The sequence below is a fragment of the Drosophila gunungcola genome, unplaced genomic scaffold, assembly GCF_025200985.1.
Source record: "Drosophila gunungcola strain Sukarami unplaced genomic scaffold, Dgunungcola_SK_2 000001F, whole genome shotgun sequence".
Lineage (NCBI taxonomy): Eukaryota > Metazoa > Arthropoda > Insecta > Diptera > Drosophilidae > Drosophila > Drosophila gunungcola.
The window spans coordinates 3257551-3283554 of NW_026453197.1; the positions used below are offsets into that span (position 1 = coordinate 3257551).

The following is a 26004-nucleotide window of genomic DNA, read 5'->3' on the forward strand; positions in this document are numbered from 1 at the left end:
CTTTACACAAAAAAAAAATGTTAACTAACTAGATTAAAACAAATAAATTAAAAACTTTTCTTATGTTGTACGAGCCGATTTCGTACGTATATGATTTTGTAAAATCTTGGCGAGCCCTTTGCCAGGGTGTAAAAAATCGAAATGCGGCTTAAGCGGTCTTAAAAAAGTCTCAATGACTCAATAAATGACAATAATTAAAAAAGTTACAGGTTTTTGTGTATTGATTTTATTTTTTAATGGTTACTATATTTTTAAATACAATTTGAATATTTTATTTGTTGTAATAATTTAACAATACATGCCGTATTGTTGGTAAGCTTTAGTTTTTGTGACTGACTAAGGAGGAAAAAGTCGTTCTCTACCGCGTTCTATTATTTGTGTTATTATGTGCTTCATAGTCCATGACTTCCTCATAAATTAACTCCTTCCATTGCTCCACAGTATGCTCTCGCTCGTCTACACTATGATCATATGGCTCCGGAGCGGGCTAAAAAATGGAATGGAGAGCGAACATTAAATTCAAGAGAGGTTTTTGTAATTCCGACGTTTTATATTTATACACTTACAGCATCCACTTCTTCAGCATCATACCAGACGTTGATATATTCATGCTTCAAAGCTTCGTCCACAGAGATCCGCTGCTCTGGATCAATGACTAGCATTTTACTAAGAAGATTTCTAGCGTCAGAAGCCTTCCTGCGGCTATTCTGATTATTATCATTGGGAAACAACCCATCGGGAAAAAGTCTATCAAATGAGTATCCAGTGTATCTAGGACGATTTTCCACATAGTTTCGGACGGTTGGCTGTAACCGCTGCATAAATGAGGGAGATGGAGTACCTAATTGCTCTGAAACGAAAAATAATAAAAACTCTTTCAAACAAGAATCAATTAGGATTAATAGGGTAATTTACCAATGATTTTATTCCACTGATCTATATGATCCGTTCCAGGAAACAGTACGCCACCCCTTATCATTTCTCCCATAATGCACCCCACGGACCATATATCCACATTCTCTGTGTAGCCCATTCCCAAGATGACCTCTGGAGCCCTGTAGTATCGGGTGACCACATAGGGAGTCATCATAAAGGTAGTCCCTGCAGTACGTGCCAGACCGAAGTCTAAAATTTTTAGAGTGCAGTCTGCCTTTACAACTATATTGGATGGTTTTAAGTCCTGTGAATAAAATAAAAGCGATTTATTCATTGTTGCTCTTCGGCAAGTATACGACCTATTTATTTGAACTGCTATTTTGATAATTAATGTCTTGTCAAAAAAGTAGTTCTAATAATATACTGTACTCTGTGAATTATTCCAGCTGAGTGTAAGTGTTTTATTCCACACAACATTTGGTAAAGCAAATAAGACATCCTGTCGTGATCCAAATCCATTTGAATAACTTGGCAGAGATTAGCATCCATCAGCTCCATGACAAGATAAACATCCTGAAACTCTTCCAAGTTCCTTTGCGGAGTGAAAGCATTAAGCAATCCAATTATCTAATGACAAAAGTATTTTAATAACAAACTGCGTTTTTAAGATGAGTTTATTTACGTTTTTATGGTTGACAAGCTTCATTAGCTTAAATTCCCTATATGCTCTCTTAGCATGGGTTACATTTTGGAATGGTCGAGATAGTTTTTTGATCGCCACATTTTGCTCGGTGATAGTATCGTAAGCAGCGCTATAAAATATTTAGAAATGTTTGTATAAATTAGCTACTCATTTATTTTAAGGTTAAACATTTACATAAATGTTAAAACCATTAATAAACTTTAAACTTCAGATTCAGACGTTTCGGGAATACCCAAGTTGTCAATAGAACAATTTTCCTTATTTTTACTAATCCAACAAAAAATAAGACATGTTTGGGTAATTTTTGTATTAAAATGATAATAAAAAGTTGGATAACTCGAAATTGTCTTTTAACAAACGGTCTTAGAGTACCAGTACAATAAGTGGTTTAAGGAATGAAGTAACAGATATAATTTAAAATCAATATATGGGCAACTCACCATACGATTCCTTGGGCACCAGATCCTATAGGCCTTAAATTAATGTACCGACTATGAATGGTAAAGTTGGTATCTCCCACTTCCACGGTGTAGTGTTGCTGATTACAAGCTGTCATTTTATACTGCTTTTATTTATTACTTTTAGTTGAAAGCAAGGAGCATATCGGCCTTAAGTGGGAAGATTAAATAAGATTGAGTAAATAAGATAAATCAATAAAAACACAACTTCAATAAGATATGTAAGTATTTTATACACGTAAGTAGAAGCAGAAAGATACAAATGGTTGTTTCTAAAGAGGTGGAGGAAGTTTTCAGAAAATTTCGTAAGAGATTAGGGGGTAGAAAAACATTAACTTCACTGGCCTTATTCGGGCAAAATGTTATGGACATTAAATGGGTCTGTTGTCGCGAAGGGTGAATAGGGGAGGCCAGACGATTTTGCTGGATAGTATGGATAAACATTATTCTTATACTTCATGAGCTTACACGTATGAAAAAGAAACGTATAAGATTTTGATTAAAAATTAGTCAGAAAAGATACAATTGCATAACGCAACACCTATTTTAACCGAATGTGAATGACCATCCTTTATTGATAAGAGATGAAATGGTTCTCGGACATTGCAAATTATTTCATAAAAACACCAATCATATATTCTATCCAATCCGCTTATCCATTCCGTTCTTTGAGTGTCTAGCGGCACGCACAGAAAAGAATGATTTAAAATCGATAAGTCGGCTTTAACATAAAAGCACGGAATGTTGGACCACTGCGATGTATGTACATAAGTTCATATGTATGCATGCCTGTCTAAATATGTACACACACACAATTTGTGAACGGTTGTAAACTTCTTCCAGTATACAGATGTATGTAGCATGTAAACTACAAATGTGGATCGATAATTTACAAAAAATGTTCAAATGTTCTTTTAAATAGAATTTTTTGATAAGATTTATACATTGAAAATGCCGTCGTTTGTATTTAAGATAATACAGAGGTCTTTGGGTAGTGTCAATATGTAAACGTTGGATACTTGCGCATACATAGGTACATACACTTTGGGAAGTTGACTTTTTATGTTAAATATCAATAATTTCTTCATAACCGGCACAACTGTCATTTATTTCAATCGATTATTGCACGTTTTGCTGGACAGTGTCTTGGGCTCGGTGTCTTGTGTGGATGGAACGTAATAGAATATTTATTTACCATTTACCGCAGAGAATTGACCGATTTTCTTGTGAAAATAAAAAATCGATTTTTTACTTATTTTATTCTATACACTGGGCACTCAAAGTCGCAGACATTTTAAAATTGATTGATTTTATAGAAATATTAGAACCAGCTATCTTCGGCACTTTCGCATGAGAATAATTGTACATGGATACAATACAATATACGAAAATCTATTGGAATATTCGATCACAACAAAGTTATTTAAATCGGTGTGACCAGATTGTACTAGGGTTAAATGGCCAAGCGATTACCATCAACCAGGCTGACTGCTTTAAAAATAAGGTTAGTAAATGTTTAATCTCTTTGAATAGAATGAGTATTAACAGTGTGAAATCAAATACAGTTGAAGAAAATGCACTTTGAATTAGAAGCACTCAAATTAAACAAGAACAGAAGGCTGCCGGTTTAAGTGTTCCGTTCCACCGTTCCAGTTGATGGAAATATTTTGCATCGATGTATCGACTATAAATCGAACGTCGAATGACAAATCAGCACTGTCATAACTAATAATAAATAAAAACAATAGAAAAATTTTGCGATATGAAGACGGTTGGTCTTTGTGATGATTCACAAACTGATAAGTGCTAATTGTTACCTTTTTTTCAGTCGTCACCAACACTTAAATATCTCTTGGAGAAGGATGTGCAGGTGTCGAAACATTTCGTTGTTGCCGTGTCCAACCTGTCTTTCTTCAAATCCCTGCGTATACACAGCAGATTCCTAGAAATATCCTGCGATGGAATCGCCTGGTTTGTCTCATGGATTGCGTTTATATGGTTGCTCAGCTCGAAGGGCTTGTATCAAATGCAAGTCAATATGCTGTTGGGGCTAATACTAGACGTTGTTGTTGTGGCTGTATTGAAAGCGCTAGTTCGGCGAAGAAGGCCGGTTGCCAGCAAGGATATGCTTACCATCGGACCCGACAAGTTCAGTTTTCCCTCGGGCCACGCCTCCAGAGCATTCTATGTGCTTTTGTTCTTCACAAAGCTGTATCCCCTTCATATTATATTCCTGTTACCGGTCACAGCGTGGGCCGTAAGCGTCGCCATCTCTCGACTTGTCCTCCAACGTCATTATGTTTTGGATATTTGCGCTGGAGCAGTCATCGGAATTCTGGAAGGATTAATCATTGGCATACTTTGGGTCAGTGAGGAAACGGCCTTCAGCATTGTTGGCTTTCTTTCGGAGGAAAACGTTGACACTGCGGAGTAATCAAAATTGGAATAATGTTCTCGAAAGCAATACATAACTAAATCATTACTTATGCTTTTACCAAATACATTGTTAATAGTACATACAAAAATTGTTTGCCATTTTTGTTACTAATATGAAGGCAGGAACATTTTTTTGGGGCCGGATCAATGCAGAATTTTTTTAGTTCAATGTGTTTTAAATTAAAATTAAAAATAAGTTGTGTAAGGCAATATTAATTAAATTTATACTTTATTTAATGATTGTTTGTTTACTTTCAAATGTATACAAAACGGTTTGTCACAACATATATATTTTAAATTATATATTTTAGATTTGTATACTTGAATTTCTTTGTTTTGAATATATGCAGTACAAAATATATCGATTCATCGATAAGAAGTCAACAACCCCAATCGCTGCCTGAAGGGATGAAAATTTGTATGTTGCAAGTTTTCGCGAAAGGATAAGTACAAAAATATTTTCAGGACAGTCGGCATGTCAATTGGATTATTGAAATAACAAACAGAATCATATTGCTTGTCAGGGATTTTGCAATATGGACACAATATCGTCATTTATTCTGCGTTTTTTGCTCCTACTTTTATTGAAATGGAAGGATGTGGGGAGCCATAATGTGGACTCACGAATTTACGGGTAGGTATTTACTGACAAAAACTAAAACACAAGAAACTTCTATTGTTTGTGTGCCTTTAATTTCCTTTTAAATCAGGTGTTTATTTTTATTTAAAATGAATATAAACCAGAAAATTTTATATGTTTTTAGTTATTTCTTCTCAGTTTTTAAAGTAAAAAGACAATTTGAAATCTAAGTTACTATTTTAAAATTGTTCAAATGAAATATTGTTATTGTTCTTCAGGTTTCAGCAGTCATCAGGGATTTGTCATATTTACAATGGCACTATTTGTCGAGATGTTTTGAGCAATGCCCATGTTTTTGTATCCCCCAATCTTACCATGAACGACTTGGAGGAGCGATTAAAAGCCGCATATGGCGTAATAAAGGAATCCAAGTAAATGCTACCATTTAAAATAATTGAAACAGATTCTAATTGCTTCTTTTTCAGAGATATGAATGCGAATTGTCGCATGTATGCTTTGCCCAGTTTATGTTTCAGTTCTATGCCGATTTGCAGAACTCCTGAACGCACGAATTTATTGTACTTTGCCAACGTGGCTACAAACACGAAACAGTACAAAAATTCAAATGTCACAATTCGCCGAAAGAGAACCAAAACCAAAGACATTAAAAACATCAACATTTTTAAGAAGAAATCCACCATCTATGAAGATGTGTTCAGCACTGATATTTCGAGTAAATACCCACCTACCAGAGAGTCTGAAAACCTAAAACGCATTTGCCGGGAGGAGTGCGAACTCCTAGAAAACGAGCTTTGTCAGAAGGAGTACGCAATCGCCAAACGGCATCCAGTCATCGGCATGGTTGGAGTCGAGGACTGCCAAAAGTTGCCCCAACACAAGGACTGCCTGTCCTTGGGCATAACCATTGAGGTGGATAAAACGGAGAATTGTTACTGGGAGGACGGATCGAGCTATAGAGGAGTTTCGAACGTGTCCGCCTCCGGAAAGCCGTGCTTAAGATGGTCTTGGTTAATGAAAGAAATCTCCGATTTTCCGGAGCTCATCGGTCAGAACTATTGCAGGTAATTGTCTGGGTCTAAAAGCATCCAATTTAAGATCTTGGACGAAGAAAAAAGAAACAGAGCTTAGAAGCTTAGAAGTTCTTTTAAAAATACAATGTTTCAGGTGCTGCCAATTTAAGTAGCTTTCAGATCATAATACACAAAGTATAAAAACGTTATTTCGTTTTCTAGCAAAATATTATAAATATGACATTTAATTCAATTACTTTTTACAATTATTTTTTTTTTAGAAATCCAGGCAGTGTGGAAAATAGCCCTTGGTGTTTTGTCGATTCTTCCCGTGAGCGCATAATAGAAATTTGTGATATTCCAAAATGTGCAGATAAAATTTGGATTGCCATTGTCGGAACTACCGCAGCCACCATCTTAATTTTTATAGTCATTTTTGCAGTAATACTTTTCAAGAGGAGAACTATCATGCACTATGGCATGAGGAATATTCACAATGTAAGTATTAACTTGAGCCTTTATATATAGCTTACTAAAAGGACAATTTACTCCAAAGTAAAAAGTTTTGTTTTACGGAGTCCCTGATTTATAAAATGGCATAAAAAATTATGCTAATTGACATTACTACTTAAAAAAAATAAATTGTTTTATTATAAGCATTACTTTTATAAAAAAAAGATAATGTTTTTATAAAGCATTACTTTTTGGAAAGCATTACGTTGTTTAGCATAACTAAATTTTATAATAAAGAAATGCTCTTTAAGTAGCATTGATTAAAGCTAATGATACTGAAAATTTATTAGAAAGCAATGGTAATTATTCTAATGAGTACCTTTTAATCCTTTGGGTCATAACATACTAAATTTGTTTCAGATCAATACACCCAGCGCCGATAAAAATATTTACGGGAATTCACAGCTTAATAATGCTCAAGATGTTGGCAGAGGCAACATTGGCAATTTAACCGATCATGTTGCTCTGAACTCTAAGCTTATAGAAAGGAACACCCTCCTAAGAATATCTCATTTTACCCTGCAAGATGTTGAGTTCTTGGAAGAACTGGGCGAAGGAGCTTTTGGTAAGTAACTTCAGTTAAAAAGAGGGAACATAATGTTTAGTCATTTATCCCTTTAGGTAAAGTGTACAAGGGACAGCTTTTGCAGCCAAACAAAACCACAATTACAGTTGCCATCAAGGCTTTGAAGGAAAATGCCTCAGTAAAAACCCAGCAGGATTTTAAGCGAGAAATCGAGCTAATATCGGACTTAAAGCATCAGAATATAGTGTGCATTTTGGGAGTGGTCCTGAACAAAGAACCCTACTGTATGCTGTTTGAGTATATGGCCAATGGAGACCTGCACGAGTTTCTCATCTCAAACTCACCCACCGAAGGCAAATCGCTATCGCAACTGGAATTTCTGCAAATAGCTCTGCAAATCAGCGAGGGAATGCAGTACCTATCCGCCCATCATTATGTTCATCGCGACTTGGCAGCTCGAAACTGTCTTGTAAACGAGGGTTTGGTAGTCAAAATATCAGACTTTGGACTATCCAGAGATATTTACAGCTCAGATTATTATCGGTAAGACTGTGATTTAGTCGGTTTTATCTGGATAAGTTTTATACTGACAATTGCAATGTTATTTCAGCGTTCAGTCAAAGTCGCTGTTACCTGTACGGTGGATGCCCTCAGAGTCGATATTGTATGGAAAGTTCACCACGGAGAGCGATGTATGGTCATTTGGAGTGGTTCTTTGGGAAATCTACAGCTACGGAATGCAGGTAAAGTAATTTAAATTCCATCTTAATTCTCAAAATCTAAGCTTATAAATTTACAGCCATATTACGGTTATAGTAACCAGGAAGTGATTAACCTTATTCGTTCACGGCAACTTCTATCCGCTCCGGAAAACTGCCCCACCGCAGTTTATTCCCTTATGATCGAGTGCTGGCATGAGCAATCAGTTAAACGTCCCACATTCACAGATATTTCGAACCGTCTAAAAACTTGGCACGAGGGCCACTTTAAAGCCAGTAATCCAGAAATGTGCGCTTAGGCTTTTACACACACATATGTATTTTCAACGAATGGACTGTAACATAAGTAGACTTAAGAATTTAATAAAATAAAAATTCTTAAAAATCTACGATACTATTTATGTCTTTAAAATCATCATTATGTCATTATAAGAAATTTAAATAACAAAAACCAATTGACGTTCCTTTATATTATTTTTTTTTTGTAACTTTATTTAGTGAGATTTGTTCGTAATAACCATATGGTATTTAAATGTTTTTGTGCCATTGACAATTAAATTATCCAGTTGCAATTCCAAGGGCCACGCCCCCGAAAAATGATGCCAAAAATATGTGCAGATCGTTTACTTTCGGGCCCTGTTCGTCGCCAATTAGCTTGGTATACCACTTGGACACTTTCTTGCTGTTTCTGGTTAACAAGCTTTCCGCCCTATCCAGTTGGTTGTCGACATATCTTTCGGTCTGGAAATACATGGGTAACACCGCCAAAACTTAGGAATTTTTCAAAAAATATCCAGAAAATTCTTCCAACCGTATTCCAATTAATTTTCGGTTGGAATTATTTTTTTAGCTCCTTTGAAACTAAAAGCTTACCTTATCTTTCCAGTTTTTCTCACGGCCTAAAGAAGATTCCACTTTGTCGGCCAGCTTATCAACGGTCTTATCCAACTTTGTCCAATTTATTTTAATAAGTCCTTCTTGGTGCGCAATTTCAAGTAAAATAATGCTGCCGCCGACAGCAAAAGCTGCAAATTTGCCAACCTTCATTGTTGTGAATCCTGTGGCCCTAAAAATACATGAAAATGTTTGCAACATTTTTACAAAGTTTACACGGAATACAAAATTTAAGTAACTAATTAGTTAACCTGTTTTTTTTTTTGCTGGAAAGCACTTTCAATACACCAATGAGTTAAAAAGAGTTCCCGGCTTGAACCATTGACTACGTCTTTGGAATATGCCGTTTAAGCTAAAATCTCTGAGTTTGAAGAATTTAAAGTGTCTCTAAAAATATATTTTAAATGAACAAAAATTTTTATTTCTCTTGGAATCTTTAATATTCTGAATGGTTTAAGTTTGGTTTAAGGAATATGTGAAAGAACTCAATTGGATTTCTTATAGCAATAAAAGCTGAATTTTGGTTAGTAAATTCTACTTTTTTGTTCCAATTTTTAAAAAAGGACATGGGTTGTTACAAATTTAAATTTACTTGTATTAAAAATGCATTTCTTTTGTTTCAATTCAGAAAAAAACAGGAATTCCCGATCGTTTTTCAAGTGGATATAAAAGATCTTAAAACACTTATTAGTCTGTAGATTAAAAAAAAAATTAAAAATAATTTAAGAAGAAATTTAGTTTCGGTAAAATTTGAATAAAAACTGACTTTAAGGACATGGTCAAATAGTTCAAGCCGGTAACATTTTTCTGTAATGAAACAACGACAAAAATTAGCTAATTAGAGTTACCTGGTCTGCATAATTAAAAAGGACACAAAACACCGAATTTTTGTATTCTTAGCTACACCGCGTAACCTTTAGCTAATGAAATATATGTTTGTGTAGAAGAGTTTACCTGTGCTAGAAGACAATAAATTAAAATTAAGACAAAAAATAATAAAAATTTCTTGTGTTACATTTAAATTAACCCACAAGACCGACTTAATCCAACTGAAACCGCCCAGGAATGTAGTATTCAATCAGTTTTTTTACTTTTAAAAAAAAAAAACACATTTTTATTCACAAAAAAAAAAAAACAAATAGTAACTGATTTAAATTTAGCATTCTGGGGAATAAGGGAAATACCCTGTTGCGATATTCTCAATTTAAACAACTAAAGTATGCAATAACATCTTATGTACTGCAAATATCAGAGATTTCGCATTGATTAAACTCGGCTGTGCTGCTATGAAATGATATAACACATACCATCCTGAAGTCACTCCAATTAACATTTGCGAATAGGCCGAACGCTGACCAATATCACTAAACACTTTTTTTAAAAATTCCGAGTAGTTACTCATTTTTAAAATTAGATATTGTCGGTGAGATGCGTAATCCGGAGACTGAACGTCAAATTTACACAATAATATATATGCGCCAAGATAGCATCAATTTAGACATACATTTACGAATCTCTGTAAATTGGAACACGGAGTCGAAACAATATTTTTTGACGATATTTTAGAAAAGTAAATCAGAATATAACATTAACCGCTTATAAGGACGCCAAGCATATCTGCAAAATACAGTTTAAACTGCATTATTTCATAAGGTTTATTAATAAAATGAGAATTTAATGTACAGTCATACCTATTATCCTTAAAAATAGTGTAACAAATCAAAACGGAAGGTGAAAAATTATATTTTTTAAGTTGATGTATCTTAGATGAATAAAAAAAACCGCATAAAAATCGATGTCAGGCCCTAATACTTAATAAATCTGTAAATTTGTTCCTTATAATAATAATTTTGTAAATGCTTATGAAGTACTTTAAGTAAAAAAATTCTTTGTTGTTTTGGTATTCGCTAAACAAGTCTGCTGTTAGGGCTCGATAACAACTATTGTAGATCAGTTTAACAGAGAACATCCAATCGAAACGGTTGGGATTTTTGATGAATGTGAAACTCGTGTTTCACCATCCAAAAGCAGCCGTCAACATTCACAGTGGCGTGAACCAAATTTTTTGAAGGGATTTTAATTTCTGTCAAACTATTTTAACCCTACTTTTCGGCTTCTATTTTATTAAATGCTATAGAATAATACAGCTTCAAACGTCTATAAAGATTGAAACTCACAGCTTTATATTATTCAAATTTCCATATATGTATACAATATTAACATTGCTTATATAATAGTTGCAGGCTGGCGGCATAAACAAGCCCAGCTGATTGCAGAAGTCCGAAATCTTCGAAAATGGGATAAAGTTTTTCCGATAACGAAACTCTTCGCCAAGCTGAGTACTAGGCTTAAGAATCAACAATGCACCCACCAGCGAGATATACGATCCCAAGAATTGTGATTGCTTAACGAATACGTTCTTGTGATATCAAATAAGCCCTACATCCGCAAATAGCTCCAAATAGCATGAATCTGCACTTTTAAGCAGGGACCGTAACAGTTATAAGTTTTATGTAAAAGAAATCATTTTTAACGGTTATTTCAAATTTGTATTATATAAAAAATAATTATAAAATAATTTTTATTTTTGATTTTTATAAGTCTTCAATAATTGTTATGAAAGATTTTGAAAAAAAAGTTTTTAACAAACATGAATTTATTTTTTTCTAAATAAAAGAATTATATTTTTCAAAAATAAAATAATTATTTATATTTTTCAAAAATAAAATAAAAGTCTTTTGCGTAAATCTTTTTTTACTACGCAATATAAGCGCTGCCATATTTTAATAACGTCTTTTCTTTTTTTGAATTTTATATTTTTTTCCGATTATTAATGAATTTTGTTTATTAGTTGAGCAACTGAACCAAAGTGACCGACACAACAAAAACGTTTAACAATGGTCAAGTTTTATGTTCTGAAAGTATAAAAATAAATACATATATATATTTTTGATTTGCGTTAATCAAATCTACCCTTTTCAAGATATAGTTGCTTTAGTATAAACTTTCGATTTCTTGACGAAAGGCTTGTCATTTTGTAACAACATGTTACTATTGCAGTGCCCAATATTTTGTGCTTTAAAATAATGTGGAAGGCCAGTTGAAATGGGTGGGATCCATATACGAGTAAATATCCACTGTAGATATTTTTTTTTCAAAACGACGTCAGTTACGAAAACATTTTTAACTATTTAGATTTAAATTAAAAAATAACCACAGGACAGAAATTGTACTTTTAATATCAGATACTTCTCTTGCTCAGACAGGCTTCTTCCAAAAACAATTTTACTGTGCTAATTGTTATCCATATGAGTCCCAGATTAAAAAAAAATAATTTATTTTAACAAGCCCCAAACGGTTAACTCATAGTTTAGGCAAATAGTTTTTATACACCCATGATTAATGAAATCAAATATAGGGCATAAAGTTCTCTTTTAGAGTTAGATCGTCATATTTTCGTCGATTTTACCTTAAGTGTATAGTTCAAAACCATCAGACAAAAACTCAATATTCGAATGAAATCTACAATACAAAATGTACATGAGTTTATTTAAAATAATTGTTAAAACTACTTAAATAAATATCATACAGTATATTTACAAATTCGAATAGATTAGCCAATTACTTAGCAATTTTAATTACTTTGCTAAATCACCAAGAATTATAAGTCCGTAATAAGCATTGATTACAGGTATGTTGATTCACCTAAAATGAAACAAAAATATTCATATATTTAGTAAAATTATCAGTCGCACCCTCTTAGATTATTGAAGTCAATGAAATTCACAAACATTAATGATAAATATAAAAGTAGCATGTATGGTTTTTAGTTTAAGCAATGTAAGCCGAGCATAGTAGATGATTTTGAAACATACAAACATTGTTTTATGCTTCAGCAAGTTCATCAGTTCATGGCAGATTTAGGTGCGAGCTTTCTGACACAATTGAAATGAAATCAATTAACTATCTGATCACTATTGAATACAACTTAAAAATTCAGAAACAATCGCAAGAACATTTAATTTTGATGTTAGAGGTGTTTAATACAATGAGTTCCGGGTACAAATATTCATGAAATGGTGAGAGGTGATTGATGAGAATCGATGCAGATACGGATAAAGGGTTTGCCCGGTGTGTTGACTTTTCGAGCCGCAGGCATGGGCTCCCACTCACCTATGTACATTAAATTCTAAACAGATGTGCAGAGCCCAGCTGTAACCGATCGGCTTCCTTGTTAAAGGAAAAGGATCATTGCAAGCCTGTCTGCTAGTATACTCGTAAAAGTCTTGGGGACATATAAATCCAGTTCTGGTGGCTTCGTTTTATACATCAAAAATAAGAGATCGTTCAGCCAGAAGTCTTTTAAATCGTCTCGGGTGATTATTCTGGCGAAGTCAATAAGAATATAAATGTGTGGACGATATATGGTAATAGGGGCTATCTTCAAGCATCTGAGAAAAGTTTATTTAAGTACTATAAATAAAAAAAAAAAAACCGGTAATGGACAAGAAGTCGAATTGAAAGAAACTCTTAAATAACAAGACTAATAACGTTTATTATTATTATTCGATTAGAACAGATATATTTTAGTGAGATCTGGTAATTGAGAGGTATAGTATTGCAAGTGATTCAGAAAACTCACCGGATTCCCAATCTTCCTCGCCTTCTTCGGTACCACAGTTGAATTTTGGAGAGGATTGTTTACATGTGATGTATGAATTGTAATTGATGTTCTTATTTTCATTTATACTTCGAGTGTCAGAGGTGATATGAACTTCACTATTCTGCCATTTGATTAAATCAGTTTTTTTAATGGACGGTTGATTAAATATATGATTTTTTTTTATTTCCTCTTTTGTGGAATCATTCAAGCTTGATAACAGAGGTTTGCTATTAGGCTGTTTGCGTTTAGACGCAGTCGAAGTATTCTTTGAATTGGTTGATGTGTCGTATTGAATTTTAGTCTACGAATATTAGATTTATAAATTAAGCATGTTTTCTGCGCAAAACGTGTTTTCACTTACAACTATATCCTTATGATCCAACGGTTCTATTGTTTGACTTTTCGCTGTATTATCATTGACGGTTGCAGTTAAGACTTTTTTTTTAACAAAACAGTTTGGAGATAAACTGTCATAATCTGATTTTTTAAAATTTAAAACGTTCTCATTTTTCTCTTTTTCAGAAGGTTCAGCTTGAACATCATTGCTATAATTTTCTGCCTCAAATAAGATTGAAATCTGAAAAGTAAATAAATACAGTTTATTTTAGTTAGTGATTAACCAATAAATCAGCCATTTAGCTCAAGATCTTTAAAAGTTCTAACGCACCTTGAAGTCCTCTGGGAACGATTTATGTTCTCTGTCCTTATCGATTTCCGATTTGCTTAAAGTATGTATATATTTGTTAACTGTTCCATCGGACTCGCATACTAAACAAATGCAAAATATTGTTAATCGTCAAAATTGTTGCATTACCAATTGTACTTACTTGAATCATTTTTCATAAAATATGTATTTAGCCAAAAATGACCAATTTTTTTAGTTGAGGATTTTTGTTCTTGTTCAAATTCAAATTTTATATCACCGGCAACTGCTAAAGATGGTTTACTGGTAAATACAAATGATTTCTGAAAATCAATCGTCCAGGTTTTCAGTCTCTGAATTATAAAGAAGAAGGATTAATCGGTTATAAGAAATTACTGTTGGTTTGGAAAAATATTTTCTTAAAGCAATTGGCTAACATTCTGAAATTTGTTAAAACTTTTTTTTATGAGTTTGATTTTACGATGAACACAAATTTAATTAATCTTAAAAACTATATTTCGTTAGTAACGGAAAAAGCCATTATTTTCATAAGATGTTTATCATTTGAAACAAAATTAAAGATATGGTTTCTGAAAAAATATAAATATAAAAATATTCTTATATAAATATTTAAATATATATATTAAAGAGGATTTTGAATAAAATCGGGGTGTGAACTAAGCGGAAGTTTATCCAAGCAATTTTTTAATTTACTTATTAAAGCATTTTAAATCTAAAGCCTGTTTTCTCGTCTTTCCGTCAGGACGAGAAAACGGGAGTAAAGTAACAGACAGTTAATAAACCAGAAATTGTGTAAAAATACTTACATCTGGCTTTAAATTTTCTGTGGTTGAGTCGTGTAATACAGATACTGAACATTGTACCGTGCCTAAATTTTGAAGAAAACTGGACTCCGAGAATCGAATTTCGCATACCTAGGATAATATTTTTCGTTTTAGCTTGATCAGTACATAAGTCGCCATAGTACTTACGTTAAGGCTTATTTTTGTATATGGAACACTTGAACAAACTAGTTTGGAAAAATACTGAACATATCGTCGCTGAGATGGGATTGTCACACCTTTATGGTCCTTTGTACGCTTCTCATCATACCACGCCAATGCCTCATCAGCAGATTTTTGTAGTCCACTGAACAGTAAATATGCACAAATCATGGTACCTGAAAAAATATAAGGATGAATTGGTTAGATGGGTCTGCAAAAATATCTAAAAGTCAGCTTTAAATAGGAAAATCAAACAGAGGACTTTTTAAAAATGTTGATATCTTGTCAAGCAAATATAATACTTGGGATAAGATAATCAGTAATGCATACTCTCAAATTCTTTAAGCCATCACGACAATTTTCTTACCAGTTCTTCCCTTTCCAGCTTTACAGTGCACTGCAACGACATTGGACGCATCTTCCTTAAGCCATAAATCAACATCCTTACAAAATCGTTGTATTAACTCAATCGTTGGAGGGTTATGGTCTTCAAACGGGAAAACTGCTACTCTCTGTATAACAAAAATTGATATTTTACAATGCCAATGATCGGATAAGTTATACCTTACCCCGTGAAACTTTCCGATGTCATAATTCCGCTCTGAGCATAGGTTATATATTTTGTAATGTTGGCCATGATTTTCTTCCAAAAATTTATAGACATCCTCCAGGCGGTTTCTGTATAGACCCTCTATTATATCCGGTGCCGGATACCCCATGGCAATTATGTTATCATTAATGTCTGTAAAAAATTATGCGTTATTTGAAATAATTGTTTCTCAATTACAAACTTGATAAGTTAAGTGGCTTACATGTTAGGTCCAAATTGTATCCTTTTTCTATGTATCGTATACGTTTTTTGCTCACTACTGTGCGTATCACGTTAGACATTAACGAAATGGTGTTGGCCATATTTTTAAAATTAAAAGACTTGTCTTTTTTTAAATTAGGTAAGCTGCATCCATTCAAATCTATTTGGAAACCAGTTTTTGACTTATATTTACTCCATTTCAATGCTTAGGTTCTGAAAAGAGAAGAAAGGCAATCCAATATAAATTTATGAGGCCTTAACAGCACTAGCGCAAAGCTTTGATACCCCTTTACTAAGTGTATGGTTTATTAGCTAACTGGTTAGGACGTACATAGAGCTGCTCTGTTCCTCAAGTTTGTTGCGTTCCAAAAAGGCTTTTAAGTCCGACTTGACAGCCATTTGGCAAAAAATTAAAAGACTTAATAAATTTGATACTCTCAAAACTTTTTGTAATGATTTTTGATCTAACTAGTTCAACAATTTATTACATTTTTTGAAAGATATAAAGTCAGTCATATCGTTATCCCCTCTCTGTAAATAGGTTATTTACTTTTGCAATAGGAACAAATGGGTGTAAATATGGAAAATTGTCATTCTATGGGAAGATATAGCGTTCTACTCTTAAGAACATTGTCTTTGTAACTCCATAATAAATTTAGAATTTAAACCAAATTACAATGGAGTTATTCGAATTTCCTATACAATATTTTGCGTTGCGATGCAAATGAGAGAATTAAGCAGTCAAAAAAATACTTTTACCTTGCAAGTACAAGTAAACGAATCGTAAGATTTTTTGTCATATTTTATAGCTTTTGGTCGACATATTTCTGTATATAGTTCTGTAAATCGCAAACCTTTCTTAGATACATTTCTAGGCAAGTACACATACAGACATGCAATTCTTGCACAGGAATAGTTTTGAACACATTCAGGAACGGGTAAAGTGTTAGCCTAAACCCTTTTCATTTAGCATTTTGCCCAACTTCGGTGTATGTATGTCCTTAAAATTGCCATTCACACACGCAGACACACATATACGGCACACACGTGAAACATACTTACATGTATATGTATCGACATATTATCAAAGATAAACAATATAACAATTTTCCGCTTGGCATAATACATTCAGTTCGACTGTCGAATTGTTCAACTTGCCAATAAAGTTTTCTTGTTGAAGTCAGTGCACGGAATTCGAGCAATTAAATTGCTTCACTGCACTGAACTGGCGATTTTTAAACCATCAAAATCCTTATTAGAAACACCGAACAGTAATTTCGAATTACTTAACATAGCGACTGATTTGGCAACTGTTTTTTGTTTTATCTTGTAGACACACTTTTTTGACAAACTGTTTGCGAATGGTGGTATGTATTGTAGTTAGCGCACATATGCATGTACAGAAATATGCAGATATGGATGGGCATGTGCACATATATGCACCGATTTTTGTGCATTTATGTACATATTTGTTTAAACAAAAACATATTTACAATTCCACAGACATTTTACACATTTACACTATCAGCACCACACGAATATATGGGCCTACTGTTTAATACATATGTATGTTCATATGGGTATGTTTAAGTCAATAAGGCTAAATGTATTTGGGTTCCAACCGAGCAGGTTTTTGTTACTGCTTTTCAAAAAGTTATCACATGTTATACATTAAGCCACGAAATTCCAAATAAAACTTTTAAATTATGTGTAAAACTTAAACAATAGCTCATGCTCTATTAAGTGTATTATTAATTTATCAAGCGTGAGATCCACAGGGTGTTTATGGTGAGCGATACCACTAGAAGTTGTGAGAAAAAATACATGTAGCGCAATCGACGTGCAGGGAGCCCTTTCGATTAAATTGTGTATGCAAAAACTATCGATTAACAATCGATACATTCATTTATTTATATTTTATTTTATTTTGTATATATTTTCTTTCGGAGAAAACCCGTGGGTTTTTTTTATCAAGTACATGAAAAATTAAAACCAAATAACCATAATCAGGAATCTAATTTTACACAAAATGGACTGTAAATTACTTAGGACCATTTTTGTTATGGTTTTCTAATTGTGTTGGCACACTTACTACTGCTTATTTAAAAAATACATTTTATTTAACTTCTTAAGGAACATACCGACCTTAAAATATTTTTAACATTAACTAACAATATGGGAACGATTTGTTTAAACATACATAAATGGGTATTTACTAAACGACTAAATTGATTAAAATTCAGAAGAATTAATTCAGCAATTAAGAGAACGTCCGAAAATGTTTCCTGAAATTGTTAAACAGCTGATATCAAACAGCCGTTACAGATACTGTTTGTAAGTTGCTCTAACTTTGTTTGTCTCAGCTCTTGTTGGAATAACGGGAAAATGGCTAGGGAAAAAAATACGACCATTGCTGATGATGATTATTCACTATTGATCGACTTTGATTAACCCTTTTAAGATTTGTATAAGAGGAAAACAGCTTTTTTTATAAATAAATAAAAATAAATTAAAATTTTCATCTCAAGAAATGTACTTAGCTAGTTTTTGAGTTAAGGACAAGGTTACAGGAAAATTAGACATTTCGAATTCTCCATATGTAAAATTAAATAGGTATAGGTATTGTTTCGTTTGGTTTATTCAGGTATTTTAATTGTGTTTGACTTGTTTTGCATTATAAATTCAATTTAACATAGTCATTGTCGGTGCACTAAAAAATTTTGTCGGGTTTAAGCAACTTCCCGATATCGTAGTCGTAAATCTCCAAGAGTCCAAGGTCTTAAGTCCTAAATGGACTTATCGGATTTAACATTGCGTGGGCAGAGAAAACCTTAAGCACGCAGTTATTTATGTTCTAAGTTTTCAAAATTATGGTCTAGAAATTTGAAAAAATATTTTTTTTTTTCGTATTTTGAAAGTTAGGACTTTTAAAAATATGATACCAGAAGGATTTTTCGAAATTCGTATTATTTTCGGAGATACAGCCAATTCTGTGACGTGTTCCGAGTCTAGAATCGTTCCCTAATCTTTAAACGCGTTTTTGAGGTGATTGACATGACACATATTTTAAGTTCTACTGAACCTGTTCCTTTAAAATTTTGGTATATACATATCTTGTTTATACTTCTATCTTACAAGTGTGCCTCGGACTGAAAAAATTTTCGATTATAAGTATTTAAAAAATATTCTTGTCGACTCTGTTTTGTTATTTTAATTTTTTCTTTAAAGTGATCAATCCAATACCGATTTACTAAGGAAGAATTTGTTTACATTTGTTGAACATCATAAATTTTGACCGGATTATCAGAAAAAAATGTACATGCCTATGATGAATTTTTCAAGTTTTTTTCTATTAAAAATGTAATAAATAATTTTTTATTAAAAAATATAAAAAATTATGATTACCTGCTGATTTATGTGAAGAAGTAATATTATTATAAATTATGAAATTTGTACAGAACATTCTCAACATTTTGTGGATTCAGAAAAAAAGAATTAAAAACAAAAATTTTAAAAACCTTACTCCCTTTAAAACAGACCTAAAGCTTATAAAGGTAAATATATAAGATAGTAAACTAGGTTTCCCCCGGACGAATAATATGCATTTTTTGGATTTTAACTAATTTAAAAAAAAGGAGTAAGTAAGGAGCTCTCACGAGTTATAAATGATCAAAGAGTTTATAAGCCATGGACCCAATCTGTTTAGATTTAGATGACCAATATATAGAAAAAAATAAAGATGTCCTAAAAAATTCACGCCTAATTTTGTTTACCTATTCTGGCGTACTTTTCTATAAGAATAAATAAATCGAAACGCAAACTGATCTTCTAATTTTATAACAAATTTAAATTTGTGTTGGGATATTATAAGAACCCATTTTTTGTATAAATTATGTTGGTATCTGCGTTACACAAATAAAAACAAATATTTTGCCGTATTATTCAATTTATTTTTCTTTTTTGTTTAAAAAAGTATCCGCAGTCATTTACACCAAGTGAATTCTAACCCCTTAGGCTAACTAACTAACCGACATTTTCATCAGACAAATATTGCTTTTATAACTTACTGCATTCTAATGAATCTCAAGGTAGTCTTTAGGAAATACACTAACTAATGACTTGTCAAATTGTTAAATAAAAACAAACATAAATGCTAAAACCGAAGAGCCGGTATGTCATAGCCCAGTACGTCACACTTAACTTAAAATAGGCGCTTTAAGCATTGTCTAGAGCTTGAGTTTTTAAGGAAAACTGCAGAAGGCTGCCAAACTTGAGTTTTTGTTTGATAGATTTAAAATAAGGTAGATCGATGAATAGTAGTCATGTTGTATTTCTTACCAAATTTAAAGTCAATATCTTAATTATTGTTGGTGGTCTGCTTGCAAACGCTCTTATAGTCGTCAAGATCCAGCTAAATATGCTGAAAAACGGACAGGTTATTTTCAGAACGGATCGTTTATGGATCTGAAACACACTTTTCCTCGGAACCGGGCTACTATACAGCTTTAATTTAAAGCGTATATCAGGGGATTTTTAAAAATTCTGTAAAAGCGAAGACCTACATTGTTCCGAATACTTAAAGATCTTTAATGCATAGACCAATTATTTTGCGAAAGCTTGTACGTATACGAAAAACTTTACGCATTTCCTTTATTAAAATTGCGTACTTCTAGAATTTGGTTTGACGTTGTTCGAGTCTTAGCGTATTTGTTCTTACTAGTTTTCTACGTTATAACTTAAATTTTAAGTGCTTGCAATTGTCATGTTTAATGGGTATTCGTAAAATAAATAATGAAGATACGACGACTATCAGTTTTGTTGATTTGATGTGGGATTGTGGGGGTGGCCGATCGAAAACGATCGAATGCTACGATTTTAAATGTTTCGAGTCTGCGCTCAGCGGTCGCACTTAAGTTATTGTTTATTAATCTTTACTCATAGGCAACCCTTAAGCAACTATGAGTGGTGTTGTCATTAGAATCGATGGTTTCCAACCGGCGAGCGGGACCGGAATCGTCCAGCTGATTGTCCGCCAGTGCGACCATAGCTGGCGCTGCTTCCGCTGCTGTACCGGCTGCTCTCGCGTCCGCCGCCGTAGACCTCGCGGCGGTTAAATCCGCTCCCGCCGGCATCCCGTCCATTATAGCTGCTGGCACCGGATCGGCCGGAACTGTAGCCCCGCTCCGTGTGGCGACTCGATGAGCCGCTGGATCCGCGCTGCCGGAATCCGCCACCGCCTCCGCTGCCGCTGCTCGTGATGCTGTGCCGGCCGAAGTCGCCGCGCCGGCCCCTTTCCACCGGTCCGCCGCCACGCCTACCCTGGCGCGGCCGCCCCTTTGAGATCTCGACGCGGAGCTGGGAGCCCAGTAGCTCCGAGCCGTTCAATATGTCGCACGCCTTCTCGGCGTCGTCGCGATGCTCGAACTCCACAAATGCGAAGCCCGGGGGGTTGAACGCTATCCAAACCGAATTCAGCTTGCCGTACTTTGTGAACTCCCCCTCCAGATCGTCCTTTTTCACCTTATCTGTCAAATTGCCGACATACACTCTGGTGCCACGCTGATCGCCCATGCTAGACATCTGTAGTTAGTGCGATATCCTTTCAGATACCTGTCTTGGAAAAATAAATAATCAATAAGTTATCACCACCGGATAGTTTAGCGTTTGTATCTATATCAAGTTTTCTACCAGGGTGGTTAAACTCGTTGCAAAAATGCAAATTTTTAAAAATAGCCTCGAATTTGGAACACTGAAATCGGGCGAAAACTGTGTTTATTTATAGTACTCCAGGCCCTTAAAATAAGGGACTTCCCATCACACTAATGACTTTAATATCTACAAATTATAAATAAGTATAATTTTATTTATTGGAAATATTACGCTGTTTCTTGAGCTTACTACCACTCATTAAAACATATGTAACAAGACAACATTTAAATATTTAAATAAGGTAAGAACTTGGACTTTAATAGTTTTTTAACAACCGAAAACGAACTCCCATTCTGTTAACATAATTTTTTTTAAATTTGTATACTCTCCGTTTTAAGGAATAAGGTATATTGCCAGTCGTTATCATGCAAATTGAACTTTCAGAACAATTATTAAATTAATTAACATAAAAACTTAATGGGCTTGACGGATTTATTGAAGCACAGAAAAAGAGTACTGAATGGAGATTGCTTAACGTTTTTTTGATATAAAGTCCGCAGTCACAATTGCTTTTAAACATTAAGCTTTAACGTTTAAAGGCATGCAGTTTTTCCATATAAATTTTTTATTATAAATTATTAAATTTTCCGGATTTAAACTCAGCTGTATTTTTTATCGTTTCCGTCAATTTCTTCAATTATTGGCCTTTTCTTTAAAGGTTTTTTGATAAAGGGTTTAATATAGATCTTGACAAAAAAAAAATCGGTTTTTACCGTTATTTTTCAAGAAATCGGGTTTGACGCCAACTTTGATCTATATATTCGTAATGAGGGCGTTTATGGACCTTCCGGAAGTTTATGCCAAAAAGGTTTCTGTAAGTTATAGTTCTTAAAAAAATGTTTTCCAAACGTTTATTTAATATGCCAGTTATAAATTGTATAATTAAAAAGAAACATGCTGTCAGTGGTTTCTCAAAATGAATGTCTGGCGTGTATCATTCCCCATTCCGAAACAGATTTGGAATTCTATGTTCGATTCCATTGTTCTTATTAAGATATAATTCGACATGTCTTATATGTGTGTGTTTTGGTCGCGTTTGTTTATTGTTTTCTTAAGTATTTACGAAAGGACGCATAATAACAAAGAACTACATAGTTTATACATTTTTTAAATTTGTAATGGCAGAAATGGAAACCCAAAGTAATAAAATGACAATCTCAGAGGAAACAATAACGGTAATAAAATTATTAATGGCTATATTTATATTGTGTTGAAAGTGAATTTATTTACCTTTTTCTAATGCGCAGTTAGGTTGTGAAATACACATACATTATTTGCATGCATACATACAAATATGTACATAAGTGTGTTTGTACGCATAAAAAGAGCGCTTGTTTTCAAAAAAATAATTAAATTGACAAAACAAATCTCAATTTATTTAAACATTTTAATTTAACTTAGTTATGAAATCACCTTTTGATATTCGACCAAGCTGTGCATATAACAAACTTATTTTACTTAGTTGTCAGCCATTATAAATTTAGATACAGACAACAAATTTTCAACTTTATATATCCTTATAGTTTATACTTATTGGCTATGTCTACGTAATTTTTTCAAAATATATAAATGTTATATATGTATTTTGTTTAATAAAAATACCCATATTTTTTAGCAGACCCGCAAAGAATGCGGAAAAAGGGGACGTAAACCAGGAAGAAAGACGTCGACAGAAAAATTGGATATCAAGGCAAAGCTTGGTAAGGCACAACGAAAAACTGACATTTCGCATTGTAATTCAGTCGATTTACTTAAATTATCATAAAATGTTGTCTCCGTACACATCCATTTTTCTTAAAGCTTCGTTGCTTCTAAAGATCATAGCATGTGTGGCTAGAGTCATTTTGAACCAAAAACCTTTGCCTATTTAAATTTGTTGTAACTACAATATAAAACAATTTTGTTCTCTTCCCTAACACTAACAAATAATTATCTCCACTGGGAATGTATTTACACACATTATGTATTAAAAATGTTTATCCGAATTTTCACACAAATTAATCAACTACTTTTGTTACCTAATGTAAAACTAAACTCATTAATAAAATATTGTTTTCTCGTTTTTCATTTTACAGAGCGTAGCAGGCAAAGTGCTAGAGAGTGTAGGGCACGTAAGAAACTGCGGTATCAGTACCTTGAGGAGCTGGTTGCGGATCGGGAGAAGGCAGTAGTTGCGTTACGTGCCGAATTGGAGCGCGTCGGTATATACATTTTCATGCCAAGTTCAACCAATTTATTTATTCTTATCCCTGTTACAGTTAATACAATGGAATAGTCAGTTAAGCGAAAACAACACCCCCATCAACAATGATCAGTTGCTTCAGGAAATCGGAATCCTCAAACAAGAATAATATTTTTAATTTCTTAACACATTTATAATAAATATAAGACATATGCTATTTATGTTATTACTTTAACAATGAAAATTATGTTTGTTTTTTAAATATAAAGCTTACAAAATTGTCCTAGTATCATAATTGCAAAAACAATTGTATAGTATAAAACGTTTATTTGGCCGAAAAGTATTCAATACGCAATGTGTACTTGCAAAGCATGCTCTTAAGAGTTAGAACATTTTAAGGGGGCAATGATTTAATATTTTATTATATTTATAACCACAGTTTTTGAAAAAAAAATTTTAACTCTATTCAAACTGCAGATACCTTTATTCCTGTTTTTATTTTAAAGCCTACTTACAGATATTCGAGTTTCCAATTTTTACTGTTTTCACTTGACATGCAGAGACTTTACGTTTCGCTTTAAGAAACAGCGTTTTTTTTATTTTGTTTTGGCTTGTTTGCTTTTCTACGAATAATTCTAGGACAATTTACAAACAGAAGCTAAAACAGCTGTTTGTTGAATCATCGCATCTAGCACAAACTGAAAATTTTTGGAATGCGAAATCTAATAGGCCTTACAGAGAAAATTCTTGGCACAACAAAAATAAACTTTTATTACATATTTTCAAAATCTTTAAGAAAATGTAAATATAATTAATTTTTTCGGTTAATAAATTGCGAAATGAAACAGTGGTAAATAGACAAGAGATTTAACTATTCGATAACTTTTTCGTTAACCAATCTATCGATGGTTTCTCACATCTCTTGCACGGCTTATAAATACAGAAGAATACAGAACAAATGTAAACATTATTTATAAGCAGAGTTTATAATTACTAAACTACTTAAATACTAATGTTAATCCTTATCACCGAAATCTCAAATTAAATAACATGGCGTTTAACGGATTCTTAGAGTTCTTTCAAAAGGGCAAGGTATGATTGGTTGAATAAAAAACAGTATACAATTGATACATTTTCGAACGAAATTTCAGACATTTAAGCCAAAGAAGCCCTTTGCGTCAGGAACAATTAGATATTCTCTACATAAACAAGCTCAGGCCAGTCTGCAATCTGGGATTAATCTTCGGCAAGTAGTCCGACTGCCGCAGGGGGAGAATTTAAACGACTGGCTAGCTGTGCATGGTGAAAACTATTATATTGCATAAATAATATATTTTCTTATAGATATGTTTTTATTCTAGTTGTGGACTTCTTCAATCGAATCAACCTTATTTATGGTACTGTTTCGGAGTTTTGCAACGAAACAACTTGTCCAACTATGTCCGGGGGATCGCGGTATGAGTATCTTTGGGCTGATGGAGATTTGTAAGTGAACAAGGACAGTTCTCCATGGTCAAACGGTTATGAATTTATATAATTTCAGATACAAAAAGCCAACTGCCCTCTCAGCCCAGAAATATATTGAACATTTAATGGACTGGATTGAGACACAAATTAATAATGAATCTGTTTTTCCTGTTTCAACTGGTAAAGTTTTTAATTTGATCTAATTGTTTGTATTAAGGTGAAGCCTGAATCCAAATAACTTTGAACAATTTTTAGTCTTGAAAATATTTAATATTTTGGAACAATTAGATTAAACAATTAATTTAAGCTTATTTTGGCATAGGAAATCCGCAAAATTACTGTACTATTTATAAATCTAACAAAAACAAATACGTTATTTCAGATGTTCCCTTTCCAAAGAATTTCTCAGCTATAAGTCGTAAAATTTTAACCCGACTTTTTCGTGTTTTTGTGCACGTCTATATACACCACTTCGACAGGATTGTGAGCATTGGCGCTGTGAGTATAAACATATCTTATACCCTTATCAGAATTATATAACATTACAAAATTATTTAATTTTTAGGAAGCTCACGTAAATGCCTGCTATAAACATTTTTACTACTTTGTGCAAGAATTCGACATGATATCGGCCAAGGAGCTGGAGCCTTTACAAGAAATGACATCTAGAATTTGCAAAGACAAGGAATAGTTGTAATACGTACTAGATTGTGATGTACATTTTTATTGTTTATAAAAAAATAAATAAGCTTACATGGAGTTTGGTTTATTTTGTTAAGATTAAGTAAA

General features: G+C 33.1%; 8 protein-coding genes across 18 annotated transcripts; 4 read left to right on the forward strand and 4 right to left on the reverse strand.

The window, feature by feature from the left end:
- Positions 1-210: 210 nt before the first annotated feature.
- LOC128261376 (stress-activated protein kinase JNK) lies at positions 211-3484 on the reverse strand. Of its 2 annotated transcripts, none has more exons than XM_052995044.1 (7): positions 3233-3484; positions 2020-2187; positions 1559-1688; positions 1306-1503; positions 916-1180; positions 567-850; positions 211-487 (listed from the first exon to the last, which is right to left on the reverse strand). In XM_052995044.1, the coding sequence occupies exons 2-7, from the start codon at positions 2133-2135 to the stop codon at positions 359-361; spliced, it is 1122 nt and encodes a 373-aa protein (XP_052851004.1). In that variant the 5' UTR covers positions 2136-2187; positions 3233-3484; the 3' UTR covers positions 211-358. The 2 variants fall into 2 exon arrangements, with proteins under 2 accessions (XP_052851004.1, XP_052851005.1); XM_052995045.1 differs by lacking the exon at positions 3233-3484 and adding an exon at positions 3079-3192.
- Positions 3485-3652: 168 nt separating this feature from the next.
- Positions 3653-4591, forward strand: LOC128261377 (polyisoprenoid diphosphate/phosphate phosphohydrolase PLPP6). The gene is made up of 2 exons (XM_052995047.1): positions 3653-3808; positions 3866-4591. The coding sequence occupies exons 1-2, from the start codon at positions 3800-3802 to the stop codon at positions 4469-4471; spliced, it is 615 nt and encodes a 204-aa protein (XP_052851007.1). The 5' UTR covers positions 3653-3799; the 3' UTR covers positions 4472-4591.
- Positions 4592-4776: 185 nt separating this feature from the next.
- Positions 4777-8231, forward strand: LOC128261375 (tyrosine-protein kinase transmembrane receptor Ror). 3 transcript variants are annotated; one of them, XM_052995041.1, is made up of 9 exons: positions 4777-4891; positions 4939-5107; positions 5332-5484; positions 5539-6135; positions 6366-6582; positions 6958-7162; positions 7219-7666; positions 7734-7866; positions 7923-8231. In XM_052995041.1, the coding sequence occupies exons 2-9, from the start codon at positions 5010-5012 to the stop codon at positions 8139-8141; spliced, it is 2070 nt and encodes a 689-aa protein (XP_052851001.1). In that variant the 5' UTR covers positions 4777-4891; positions 4939-5009; the 3' UTR covers positions 8142-8231. The 3 variants fall into 3 exon arrangements, with proteins under 3 accessions (XP_052851001.1, XP_052851003.1, XP_052851002.1); XM_052995042.1 differs by lacking the exons at positions 4777-4891; positions 4939-5107 and having other exon boundaries at positions 5421-5484; positions 5541-6135; XM_052995043.1 differs by lacking the exons at positions 7734-7866; positions 7923-8231 and having other exon boundaries at positions 4784-5107; positions 6958-7166; positions 7225-7473.
- Positions 8232-8303: 72 nt separating this feature from the next.
- LOC128261378 (FUN14 domain-containing protein 2) lies at positions 8304-10203 on the reverse strand. The gene is made up of 3 exons (XM_052995048.1): positions 10044-10203; positions 8716-8908; positions 8304-8583 (listed from the first exon to the last, which is right to left on the reverse strand). Exons 1-3 carry the CDS (start codon positions 10136-10138, stop codon positions 8401-8403), a joined length of 471 nt encoding a protein of 156 aa, XP_052851008.1. The 5' UTR covers positions 10139-10203; the 3' UTR covers positions 8304-8400.
- A 2056-nt stretch (positions 10204-12259) lies between these two features.
- LOC128261932 (phosphatidylinositol 3,4,5-trisphosphate 3-phosphatase and dual-specificity protein phosphatase PTEN) lies at positions 12260-17650 on the reverse strand. Of its 6 annotated transcripts, none has more exons than XR_008268302.1 (12): positions 16920-17650; positions 15859-16070; positions 15616-15788; positions 15414-15558; positions 15035-15222; positions 14870-14977; positions 14227-14395; positions 14067-14167; positions 13761-13976; positions 13379-13700; positions 12910-13121; positions 12260-12441 (listed from the first exon to the last, which is right to left on the reverse strand). XR_008268302.1 is itself a non-coding variant. In XM_052995886.1 (12 exons), exons 3-12 carry the CDS (start codon positions 15956-15958, stop codon positions 12422-12424), a joined length of 1542 nt encoding a protein of 513 aa, XP_052851846.1. In that variant the 5' UTR covers positions 15959-16070; positions 16920-17208; positions 17480-17650; the 3' UTR covers positions 12260-12421. The 6 variants fall into 6 exon arrangements, 5 of the variants coding, with proteins under 5 accessions (XP_052851846.1, XP_052851845.1, XP_052851844.1 ...); XM_052995886.1 differs by lacking the exon at positions 12910-13121 and having other exon boundaries at positions 16920-17208; positions 17480-17650; XM_052995885.1 differs by lacking the exon at positions 12910-13121 and having other exon boundaries at positions 16920-17208; positions 17363-17650.
- A 2157-nt stretch (positions 17651-19807) lies between these two features.
- LOC128262319 (RNA-binding protein Rsf1) lies at positions 19808-21555 on the reverse strand. The gene has a single exon (XM_052996494.1). The coding sequence runs from the start codon at positions 21435-21437 to the stop codon at positions 20832-20834; it is 606 nt and encodes a 201-aa protein (XP_052852454.1). The 5' UTR covers positions 21438-21555; the 3' UTR covers positions 19808-20831.
- Positions 21556-22573: 1018 nt separating this feature from the next.
- On the forward strand, positions 22574-24055 carry LOC128262400 (REPTOR-binding partner). Of its 3 annotated transcripts, none has more exons than XM_052996635.1 (4): positions 22574-22741; positions 23182-23266; positions 23642-23763; positions 23825-24055. In XM_052996635.1, the coding sequence occupies exons 1-4, from the start codon at positions 22685-22687 to the stop codon at positions 23915-23917; spliced, it is 357 nt and encodes a 118-aa protein (XP_052852595.1). In that variant the 5' UTR covers positions 22574-22684; the 3' UTR covers positions 23918-24055. The 3 variants fall into 3 exon arrangements, with proteins under 3 accessions (XP_052852595.1, XP_052852596.1, XP_052852597.1); XM_052996636.1 differs by having other exon boundaries at positions 22576-22741; positions 23185-23266; XM_052996637.1 differs by having other exon boundaries at positions 22577-22741; positions 23642-23767.
- A 224-nt stretch (positions 24056-24279) lies between these two features.
- Positions 24280-25974, forward strand: LOC128262399 (MOB kinase activator-like 3). Its single transcript, XM_052996633.1, has 6 exons — positions 24280-24840; positions 24900-25050; positions 25110-25233; positions 25292-25395; positions 25598-25713; positions 25781-25974. Exons 1-6 carry the CDS (start codon positions 24799-24801, stop codon positions 25904-25906), a joined length of 663 nt encoding a protein of 220 aa, XP_052852593.1. The 5' UTR covers positions 24280-24798; the 3' UTR covers positions 25907-25974.
- The last annotated feature ends 30 nt before the right edge of the window (positions 25975-26004 follow it).